Here is a 12,377-nt window from a genome sequence, read left to right as displayed (position 1 = left end):
GGAGAGAGGGATAGAGATAGAAATATCAATGATGAGATAGAATCATCCATCCGCCAAGACCGGTTTGGCTTAATGGATATAGCGTCGGCTTGGGGACTGAAGGGTCCCTGGTTCGATTCCGGTCAAGGGCATGTACCTTGGTTGCGGGCATATCCCTAGTAGGGGGTGTGCAAGAGGCAGCTGATCGATGACTCTCTCTCATCGATGTTTCTAACTCTCTATCTCTCTCCCTTCCTCTATGTACAAAATCAATAAAATATATTAAAAAAGAAAAAGAAAAAAAAGAATCATCCATCCACTGCCTTCTGCGCGCGCGCGCGCACACACACACACACACACACACACACACACACACACACACACTGGTGATGGGTATGTACCTTGACTGGGAATCGAACCATGAGTTGACACTCAACCATTTTGAGCCACACTTATAACCTTGACAAGCAAACTGTTCTTTTTTGTTTGTTTGTTTATTTATAGTATCTTCTATAATTTGTTTTTGTTCCTCTGTCAGTAAAGAGATTCAGTTCAATAACTTCATCATAAAAACTTTTCTGTACTTAGAAACTATAGTATTTAGCTCATTTTTTGTATTCTTAAACAATCATACTTCTTCCCATTTTACTTCATGGACTCTATTTATTCATTTCATATTTTTAAATTTTTACATATTTCTTCAAGTTATAATATTTGTGAAGTATAGTGGGAGGATTACTTCCCACTCTGCTATTGTATTATATTATGACTAGAGGCCCAGTGCACGAAATTTGTGCAAGAGTAGGGTTTCCTCCCCTCAGCTCCTGGCCCCGGTTTTCCTCTGGCACTCAGGACCCAGGCTTCCCTCGCAGCCCCAGCTTACTCCAGAAGGATGGCTGGTTTGATTAGCATATTATGTTTTTATTATTATGGATGTTAACATTACCTTGGCTTCCTTCTTTCCCAAATAATGACCTTGATTGAGTTTTGTTTTAACTTCATGTGTATCTGTGTACATCTTTTTATGATATTCTTTGAGAGTAGGGACCATAATTTACTACCCTACTGTACTATTGTATATAGTACCAGGTTAAATAGACTTGTAAAATACTGATTATGGTAAATTTTTATTCTTAGAATCAGTGTTCAAAAAAAAGAGTTAGAGGTAATTTGTAGAATGAATAAGAATTTGCTAATCAAAATATTATTTCTTTGAGTTAGGTAGTGCTTTTTATTTTTTTAAGGTAAATACTAATTTCTTTCTTATTGACTTTATCTCAAAAATGGTATTTGCTCAAAAAGGCAGGTATGTTTATTCCTAAAACGAGGTGCCAATCAACATGCCACTGATGAAGAAGGGAAAGACCCATTGAGTATAGCTGTGGAAGCAGCCAATGCTGATATAGTGACCTTGTAAGTGGTGTTTTGTTTTGTTTTTACTTCATTATTTCCCATGCACTATAGTACTTGGGTGGGCTTTCCTTTGTAGGTATGAGCTTTAAACCTGGCCAGTTATTTACTATATCCCATATACTCCTCCAAGTACAATAACTGTATTAAGCACTTGACATACATGATCTTGGTTTTCACAATCCTGTGAGGAAGATTTTATTATTAACTTCATTTTATAAGGAAGTCAAGCCACAGATAATTTGAAAAACTAGTAAGTGGTAATGCTGGAATTTGAAACCAAGAATTCTGGCCTAAAAACCCATGTTCTTAGCCACCTCTGTTATCATTCATGACCAATAGAAACAGAAAACCAGTTATTTCTCTAAAATGAATTCTTTAACTCTTAGTACATATTGGGATGAGGATTAGATTGGTATAGTAACAGGCAATTATTCTGCTACCTGGAGAATCAGGATTATAAGTAGGGGGACATCTACATTAGTAACTTTTGCAGTTGCATTGCTTTTGGGCAGTGATACTTAAGGATTTGTTTGTACTTATTTTAAAAAAATACTCTATCTTAAGATAAAAGTACTTGTTTTTGAATGTTTGAATATAATTTAATATGATCTGTTAAGGGATGATTTTTGAGGTCTTAATTTGATTTTCATATTAGATAAAAGATAATTGTTACACTTGAAATCAAGAAATGCATTTTCACTTACATGTCATTATTATGTAGGAAATCTCAAGCATATGTTGTATGAAGTCACTTCTGAATGAAGCCCAAAATGGTTGATCCTCTGATACATAAGTAGAGAGAGTTCCATTCACACTACTAAATTTCAGTCACTTACAAGGAGAAAAGCTCATGACTGCCTTGAACTCCTGAGCTCCCACTGAGAATTCTTGGCTTGTAATATGTCACTGCTTAATTAAAAAAAAAAAAAAAAAAAAAAGCATATTTTCTCTGCATTCAACTTCCTTTTCGCACTGGAGGAGTTATTGTTACTGTGGAGGCTATTGTAGGGAAATTTAAATCATTGTAGATTTACAATTAGAGAAAGTTAAGTTATTAAAGAAAAGACAGAAATGCTATAAAGAAACAAATCTTAGTTTTGCTGGGTTCCCAGGCAATTCATATAGTAGTGTCCCCTCTTTCCATAGATAGCTGTTTCAAAGTTATCTAAATTTTCTCATATTACTTTTTATAAGGACTTTAGTTTTACTTAAAAGTTTTTGACATAGATGTCCTCTTTGAAAAGTTCAAATACTGAAGGAAAATTATGTTGCTATTACTAATTGACACAGTGGTGGAAAATGGAAATGCAAGGGATTCATGGTACCCTGAAGATAGGAAAAGCCCATGTTAGATGCTGCAGTTGCCAGAGAGAGCACATTAGAAGAGAATGTTTGAATATTTGGTGGCCTGAAGAACAGAAGAGTAATATAAAGTAGGAGAGGGGCACCAAAGGCAACATTTGCATGTTTTAAATTGTTGTTTCACGTTAGTAAGAAAATGGGAAGAAATTCTTGTCTTCTTAATCCAATGCTACATGTCTCCTGCTGTCAGGATGAATAATCTCCCCAAAGAATGCATAGCCAATATGTTAATCCTGGGAAAATCTTGGTCACCTGTGGTCTTTATTATAATGTTTGTATATTAAGATATGTTTTCAGTATTTAGAAATAACAGACACTGTTTGTATGGAACTACTGATCTCAGAGTGAATCAGAGTGAACTCATGTTAGGCTTCCATACTATAGCATTAATTCCGGCAATTGGTGGTTAAAGTTTGATAGGTTGTTGTAGAAGCCAGGAATTCTCTGGAGTCTAGAGGAAACAAGTTGCTGAAGGTGCTGCAAGAATCCTGCTTTAACAGAGCTGAAATGCACCTTCATTGTTTTCTTTCATGAGAATTGTAAAAAGTGGAATACTGTTTTTGTATTTGGATTGCTGGCTGGGTCTGATGGAATAAAGCCCCTTTATTTTAGTTGCTAATATTGATAAAGAAATTACATTAGTACACGTTTTATCTGCTTATACAATTCATTACTTTATGAATACTTATCATGTATAATTTCATCTAAAAATGCTTTTATTTAATTTTAGGTTACGTTTAGCAAGAATGAATGAAGAGATGCGGGAGTCAGAAGGACTTTATGGACAGCCAGGTCAATATTCTACTAATAACCATACCGAAATGCAGTATAAGAAATGCATTCAAGAATTTATAAGTTTACAATTGGAGGACTGATAGTTCTTTAGTAAACTAACTTAATTATTAGAGTTTTTATAACTTGTAAATTGTGAGCTGTTAAATATGTACTGTACCTATTGAATTCTTGGGGGTGGTCAACTCCTGGGCCTTTAAATATCCATAACTATTCCTATTAGAGTACACATTTACTTGCTGTATTGAACTCTGGCTGCTGACTTCTTTCTCTTCTGTACAGATGTCTTCCATATACATTCCAGTGAAGTAAATGGAATGATAACATATCTTTATACACTTACAGCAGCACAATAGTAATTTTCTTTTTGAAATTCTCTGTCAACTGAAAATAACAAAATGGCTTTCTTTATGTTAATTCAGGGAATTTCTATAAATTGTGTTCAGGGAAAAAAAACAAATCACCTATGCTTGGCAAATAAAAAGTCATAATAGAAAATACCTAGAAAATGAATTTAGGAGTTTTATATAATACTTTGACATAAACATGAGTTGAGGGTTTAAAATAAAATTTACCAGAAGGTTAAAAAGTACACAATGGGAGTGGAGTTAGTTTAAAAGGTTTAGAGGAAAGGTCTCATTTTATCTTATAATGTAAAATATCTGTTAGATAAATGGAAGTTTTTTTTAACAATATTTTGAGAACCTGATGGCAAAGTAGACATTCATATTAGAGAAATCTAATTCAGTATCAGCTCAAGTCTCATTTTGAGTCATTTTCACCCTTGAATCAAGATGTTAAGGAAAGGAAGAAATGTTGTGAACATATTTCTCTCTTTGATGAACATATCAAATAATTAGATCTTCAATTTTATGAATTTGCGTATATGAATTATTAATATATCTGTTTTAAATTCATATACATATTATTGATAGTAAGAAAGTTTTGGAATTAATGACTAAAATAATTGAAATTGTTTGGTATATTTAATTTTTTAATGAATATTAATATATTATTTAAAAAGCAGCTTGATATCTATTCTTGTTTAAATATGTTTTGAAGTTTCTGTACTTTGTGCTAGCTTCAGCCATTTACTTTTAATCAGATTAATATATAATTAATAGAAATATGGGGCCATTCTTTTCTCAGAAGACTGTATTTAGTACTTATTTTTGGTCTGATTTAACAGGGAACAAGTAAGAACTTTGAGAATAGAGAACATCTAGATACTTCTAATCTAGGGTGTCCTACTTTAATCCCATGGATCAAACAGTACTACTGATTCATGATATACCAAGATGTAAGAAAGCTGATTAAGGGTGAAGTCTCAGTGTTAATTCTGAATTTCACCCATTTGTTTTAAACTTGAATGTTAGATTTTAAATGTTATTGTTTTGTAACATATACTTAAGTGATGGTATTACTAGGCCATTTTTGAGGCCTTTGTGTTTAAGCACTTTAAAATAAAAAATACTATTCAAAGGCTATGACCGATATTTGTGAGATAAGAGTGATCTTCAAGATTTTAAGTTAAACTTGTTTTTTTCTGAAATTTTAAACAAACTTTTGGTCAGCTGCTCTGTCTTTAAGGTGTTTGCTGATGAAGTTACATCCAACTGATTAGTCAGAAGGTCAGTGATTGACTTTTCTCTGGAGTTGGGAAGCTTAAAAGGACAGAGCCTCTATGCTCTTGCAACTTCTAGTTTCACCTGAATTGCTTGGGCTTTGGTCACCATTTAGGAGCATTCATATGTCTCTTTCACTGTCGTTTTATGTATAAGTTTATGAGTATATACTTTTCATTCATCCAAAAAAAAAATAGATTTTTGCAATTTATTTGAATGAAAATCTGAAAAAATCTCTTTAAAAAACAAACTTTTAATCTAAAATTTCAGTTTAGAGAATAAAAATAGATCAGAATTCTGGAAATACAGAATAAAATGAAATTTTGATCTATTTGAGGATCATCTTGCTAATTAGATTTTTCTAATTAGGTTTATTTAGAGTTTGATATTTAAAGCAAAACAATTTTATACTTATACAGGTGACATGGTGAAATGGCGCAGCAATTGCTCTCTGGTTTCTTTTCCCTGTGAGTCTTTGGAGAGCAGATATATTTGCTTAGGCAACAGGTCTTTTTTTCCCCTGCCTATTTTTCTCATAGATTTTGATTGGTTATTTTATCTAGATTAATTTTTTTTTCTGCCTACCATCAGAAAGAAAATCTCACAATTCTGGATAATTTTAAAATGCAGTTAGTTTCAGTCTTTTGATAATGAAGAGCCCTACCATTTAAAAGACTCAGATATTATCTTTGGGAATCATGGACCTATTTCTAGGAGACTCCAATTCTGAATTTTCTATCCACAACCCTGACCTCAGATCCAGATTTTTTGCAAGGTTTAAGAGCACATGTTTCCCGAATGGAAGATTTATCTGACCCTTATCAGTTACTGCAACTCTCAGGACCATTGGGTGGGGGTGGGTAGGTGAGACATCATGCCCCTCTCTGAATTGTGGGAAACCAGTGTGCTGGTTCCCACCGTCCACTTTCTGGTACTAGGATTCCTCTGGATTGTTGGCAGTTTCTTAGTCCATTGAAAATCACTGCTTTAGTTAACCACTACTGGTTATGTGTTACTGACAAAGGCTTATGTCTGAGCTCATCAGTTATAAAAGAAGGCTGTCATTAACCCCGAAGGGGCAAGATTCATTGGGGGTGGGGTTTCATACGCTGCCATCTCTTTGCTCAAGAGCAAAATCAACAAAATCTTGGGTCATTAACTGCTGTTGCAGTAGCTACTCTGAATACGAAAAATCAAACACTACGTATTTTAAACTACCAGTGGAAACAGCAGTCCACGTTTTAAAAACTCAGAACTGTCCAGGCATATAGAAGAGTTAACTTTCTGAAGAGAAATACTAATACGATTAAGTAATTTAAAGGACATAGCTTAGCATTAAAATTATTGGGTGATTAGTTGTTTACCATTAATAATAAACTGTTAAATGTACTTCTGTAAACTTTCCAGGGCATTATATTCTGGCTTATTATTTATATATTCTAGTGTAGAGAAGTTATAGTTGCCTTGGGAGAAATTCTAAATGATTAAAGTTATATTTAAATTTTAAAGGATCACATTGAAGTCGATTTGTGTTAACTATATTAAATAACTTAGTCATTATCGTCATTGTAACGATATTTTCTGACCATATATTTTGAAACCTAAGAAAAGTATTGTATATTGATAGTCCATTATTTAGTGTTTTATTAGAAACTGAATGTTAATAAAAGGTTTTGTGTGTGTGTGAAGGTGAGACTTCCGTATTGTAGTAACTCTTTTAAAATGTATTCAGTAAGTGAAACAAATCATTAGTGTGTAGCACCAACAACTTTTCCCTCAGAGAAGCATTTAATTCAGTGAATAAAAGAATTTATGATTTGTTTTGCATGGTACAATGGTTCTACTAAAATGTACTTGTGTAATAGATACTAGATAATTTTAAAATGAAAACTGGAAAACCACAAAAAGAAAAAATTCCACAGCTTGCTATACAAAATATGCATTGCTAATAGTAGAAGCCATATATCGCCATTGTACTGTTATTAATACTAAGAATGCTCATCTGGTGCTATCTGTAAACTTTTGGCATTGGTGTCTCTGCTAATCTTTCCTATTTCTTCTTGAATGTATAATGTGTGCCTTTTAAGTTACTTCTGGTGTTGAATGGTAAAATCAGTGTGGTATTTTTATATTATAATCTGCACTTTACACTTTCTTGGAAAGTAAAATTCCAGACTCTCCAGTTTAAATAGTATTTTAAAAATATTTATAATGTTTACAATAAATATTTTAAATATTTTAATTCAACATCTAAGAATAAGAAAAAATTTTAAATATTTTGTATGGTTTCTTAATTGATATTTAATGTTGGTCTCTTCTTGTATTATTTTATATCTTTTTAGAATGGCTAAAAATGGGGACAGATTGTAGTTTGTCTTTTAATGTGGGAGTAACTTTTAAGAAATCATGGGTCTAATTGGATTGTCTTACCAATTGTTCCAGCATATCAATCTTTATTTTTATTGTTTTAATGAGTTAAGAATGTTGCTCTTATCCTACCCTATTAAGATTCTCTCCTTACTTTTTTCTTTTTAAAGTAGAGGGATTGGTTCAGGTCATGAGAAATTTCCAGGGTTAAATGAAAACTATATAGAGATTTTAATTACTTGCTTTTTACAGAGATTAAATATTAAAAGTGAAAAAATATTGAAAGTATTAAAAACTTTTTATTGACAATTTTTGGGTTATGCTATTAGACCTTTTTACTAGATCTTCGTCCCCTTCCCAAACTTTTTCTAATTCTCTAGCTTTTGGTATGACATCTATTGCCTCAAAAAAATCTCTTTTCAAAACCTGACAAAACTTACTGCACTATTTATTAATAACTGTAGCAATTGAGTTTGTAATAAGATGGATGCAAGGTATATTCTGGGAAATAATTATAAAACCATGTTGCAACAATAGTCATGTAAAATAGTATTTGACAGTCTAAATCTTGAAAACAGAACTATGCCAAGCTTCTGTATAAAGCTGATGTTTAATAGAAAGTATTCCTGATGGATTACTCATCTTGAAAATAAGATTTTATTTTATACAAATCCTTTATTTGATGAGTAATCTGTATGTGTGCATATGTTTAATTTCTCATGGCAAGAAATATAGTATTCAATCAGCTGTAATGTCAGTATGTGTAATCTTTCTCTATAAGCATATTTGTATGTATATACATTTGTCTGCTATTCTAATTTAACATGTTTTTGTATTCCTATTTTTGTCATAGCATTCTTGCTCATATGACCTACAGTAAATAAAAAACTTCTGACTACATGTGAAATTATGATTTTGTAGTCATTTTCTAGGCTTTATCATTTTATAAGCTTAGTAAGCAGGAGATTAATGTGTTAGTTTTAGTTAAGCATTAAAGTTAGAGTGAAGAATTTCTTTTTCACATGCTATTTAAATTAAAACACCTTTTAAAAGATAATATTAAAGTAGGCTCCCCCCCTCACCCTGATTATCAGCTTTGTCTGGTTAATAACTTGCATCCATCAAAAACAGTGGGTTTTTTTTTTGTTTGTTTTTTTTGATCTTTTGGTCTTGATCAAGGGAAATATTTATTTAAAGAATGCCTTGTTTACTATACCTCACTTATACTGACTTTTATTTCCCATGTATGAATAAATGTATTTCTGCACATTGCTTGAAAATACTTGCATCTCTGCTCTTTTCTAACTCTGAACTTTCCTCTATGGCTGCATTTGAGGTGCTTTTTTCAGGTATAGTTTCCTTTCTTCTTTCACCATATACTTTTCCAGCATTTATATTTAGTTCATCTCTTTTTTTTCTTTCAAAAATGCTCAGCTAAACAAAATTTTAATGTAATGAATTATTAAGTAGTTACGTATAAGAATGAATATTGTTTATTAATACTTTTATTGTATACATTTTAAAGTGTCCTTATTTTACTTTCATGCAGGTGATGAAACCTACCAAGACATTTTCCGTGACTTTTCTCAGATGGCATCCAATAATCCAGAAAAACTAAATCGTTTCCAGCAAGATTCACAGAAATTCTGATTTTTTTCTTTTTTAAGAAGGGGAGAATAGTAAATCTGGTGACTTCCTTAATGTATAGATTTGAAAACTCACACATTTTTACTACTTTAATTCTACTTAATTTTAGTAGACATTGAGTAGTTTGGAAAAATGGTACCCATTCTTTGGTAAAACATAAGGCTTTAGTTGTTGGGAGAGGAGCCTTCTTTAGGACCCACAGAAAGGAGAAGAGCCTGTCTCAGGGCTATTTTATAGATAAAAATTGAACCCAGACTAAGGCCATCTTTAGGTTACTATGTCCTAAGAGTTTAGACAAAAATCTCTTCTTTTTGCTAGTGGATGGTAGCATTGATTTTTTTCTTCTGTGCGTCGTACCCAGTGTCATTCAGTAAAGCATTTTTGCATCCAGTGGGAGCTAGGACTGGTCCTGCCTGCCTCAAGAGTATGTCTTTTCTTCAGTTTCCCAGATAACGTTAGTGGTTCAGAAATGGTTTTGATTTGCTTTGATAGGCTAGCTCTTATACACACATAAATAGTTTAATTAGCTAGAGAGTATGTTTCCCCATTGGTTCATAAATGCAGTTATAGATACCTGGTTATTGTCCAGTATTTTAATATACATACAATGGTTATACAGGTAGATATAACTCAGTCCTTCAGTTTTATTCCATTTTATGCAGCAAAAAAGAAGCCCTTAACATTTTTTTTTTTAATCACCAAAAGATTCTCAGTTATAGAAATTTTAGTTCTTCATTGTTGGGTTGATTTCCTAAAACCTGGACAAACTTATTGATGTAATAAAACTGTTTCAAAAGTTACTTAAATGTTGCAAAATTATGCTTTCATCATATTGTAACTTTCAAAGGAAAAGCTGACTTATAGAGTAATGTAGAGCATTTTTATATTTGAAATTTGTCCTTTTTAAGATACATTTTTGCTGTTGGTCCTTGTGAAAGAAAAATCTCTTTGTAAAAGGAGAAAAAAAATGTCATGTTTTTCTTAGCTTTAACTAAAATATAGCATTAAATTGCTTTTTAATTTTTCCAACATCTATTCTGTGTACTTGTTGTATACAGTGTATGTTCATTTAAATTATAACATCTATATAGCTTTAGTATTTGGTTTTATGAATCACAGACCCTTGAATTCCAAAATATAGATATACTAATTTATCATGTATATGCTACAAATTAGTCTAATTCCATCTTTTGTTGATATATCTTGTCAGGATTATAAGATAATTTAGTATAATAATTTGCCTTCTTTTTTAAAAAATGTTTTTATTGATTTTTTTTTTTTTTTTTTTTTTTTTGAGAGGAAGGGAAGGGGAGAGAGAAAGAAAGAGAAAGAGAAATATAAAGAAACATTGGGCTCTCCTGAGCCCAAAACTTTGGCATGTGCCCCAACTGGGAATCAAACTGGCAACCTTCTGGTGCACACAGGATAATGCTCAACCAACTGAGCCATACTAGCCAGAGCATGGTTTCTTTCTAATATTGTCAACAATTAAATTTAATCTTTTTTTTTTTTATAAGTTGCATGTGTTATTGTTGATACTCAGTTTCTAAATAAGATTTTAAAATTTGGGTTATCAATAAGTAGGTAAATACTATTTAATTGGATAGAAATACATTTTCTAACCTCCCTTCCTCCCAATAACTAGAGTTTTATAAATTAATTGACTGTCAAAACGGAATCTGTCTTAACAGGAATTATACTGAAATAAATTCACATCACAGGAACGGTTCCATGTTTGGTCAAATTGCATGCATATTATGCTTATTTAGTATATCGGATAAGAATAAAAACTATATTTATGAATTATTTCTAAAGAAATCTTAACTTCCAAAAGCCTTGTAATTAAACCAATAACAGGAACATCCTGTTTTACCTCAGTCACAGATCATCTATCTGGCTTGGCAAAAGTTTGATTTATATAATTTTTATTAGAGTGTACTTTGAGATTGATTTTTTGAAAAACTCAAGAATAAGGAAATATGTTAACAACAGAAAGAGAAAAGAGAGATTCACTTTTCCTTTGCAGTGCTTATTTCTGTTTTAATCCTAGGATTTCACCCCTAAAGCTCCTACCCTGTATTTGAGGAAGCCTAGGCAGATTTCCTTTGGATCCAGCCCTCGGTGCTTCAGAAAACCTGTGGACTCTCTAGTTGTGAAGGCACTTCTTCATGACACTCTTACCTCCTGTAGCCTGAGTCATGAGTTGTTAATGTGGCAGTAATTAGTGCCTACTTGAATCTTGGTACTACAAAAATACATTCCTGTGGCTTGATTTCTTAAATATGCTGAGATACAATTTGGATTAAATTTGGCAGAAATGATACAGTAAACAGCAAGGCTGTAAAGTATAATAGTTTCAAGTAGTTACAAAGGGTGGCTCTTACCAGGGTAAATTAAGCTGACAAGTAACATCTTTTCCATAGTATGTAACAGATCTGAGTATTATAGCGCCGTGAATTATTCATTGCTTTATGAGAAACTATAGTGGAAGCAAAGTTAATCTTACTCTTGGGCTTCATAGGTCATTGTGACTTGCCTTGGTTTTCTTTCCTTAACTGATCTGCTGATACTAGTTTCTGATTCTTTCTTATTATTTTGTTAGTGCATATCATTAGCTCATTAACTTAGAAGTTAGATTAATATTAAAATAAAAATATTGTTTGCACTGGGAGGAGTTCATCAGGTGCAGTTTCATGTTAGATCTAGACTAAAGGTAATTGAGTAGTTACATGCAATTTTATAAGGTTTAAAAAATTACCTTTGGTATAGTCCTTAGAAATCCAGGAATTTCCAGGGATTCATTACATTACAGTGTTTGCCTAATTTCTACTGGTCTTCACTATAAACTTTAATGAATTTTGATGTTTGTTTCTCAAAATGTATAGATTTAATTTGGAATATGTACTTGGGTTCTTCATGAGTGCATTTTGAAGAAGAAAAATCCCAGAAAAACATATACCTTTACAATCTGGACAAATCAAGTTTGTGATGTGTTAAGCAGTATTTTTAGATATATAAATTTATAAATGTAAAGTTTGGTTACAATCAACCAAATTGCATTTAAGACTAAATTTACTACCCATTTTGAATAATGAGACATTTACATATCACTCTTAGATTGTCAGATTAACTTTTCTGTTTGTTAGCACCTTTGACCATGGACATGAGCTGGAAAAGTGATCTTTTTATAGA

The 12,377-nt window shown here is 32.0% G+C and overlaps 1 protein-coding gene across 2 annotated transcripts in view; it reads left to right on the top strand.

The window, feature by feature from the left end:
• The window catches only part of ACAP2 (ArfGAP with coiled-coil, ankyrin repeat and PH domains 2), a 115,580-nt gene extending 103,463 nt beyond the window's left edge, over positions 1–12,117 (top strand). For both annotated transcript variants that reach the window (XM_036446007.2, XM_036446009.2), the window contains 3 exons: positions 1,282–1,392; positions 3,485–3,546; positions 9,088–12,117. In XM_036446007.2, the coding sequence (XP_036301900.1) occupies positions 1,282–1,392; positions 3,485–3,546; positions 9,088–9,188 (274 nt within the window). In that variant the 3' untranslated portion in view covers positions 9,189–12,117. The remainder of the gene's footprint in view (positions 1–1,281; positions 1,393–3,484; positions 3,547–9,087) is intronic.
• The last annotated feature ends 260 nt before the right edge of the window (positions 12,118–12,377 follow it).

The sequence above is a fragment of the Pipistrellus kuhlii genome, unplaced genomic scaffold (genome assembly GCF_014108245.1).
Source record: "Pipistrellus kuhlii isolate mPipKuh1 unplaced genomic scaffold, mPipKuh1.p scaffold_m20_p_2, whole genome shotgun sequence".
Lineage (NCBI taxonomy): Eukaryota > Metazoa > Chordata > Mammalia > Chiroptera > Vespertilionidae > Pipistrellus > Pipistrellus kuhlii.
This window is presented reverse-complemented; position numbering and strand designations above follow the sequence as displayed.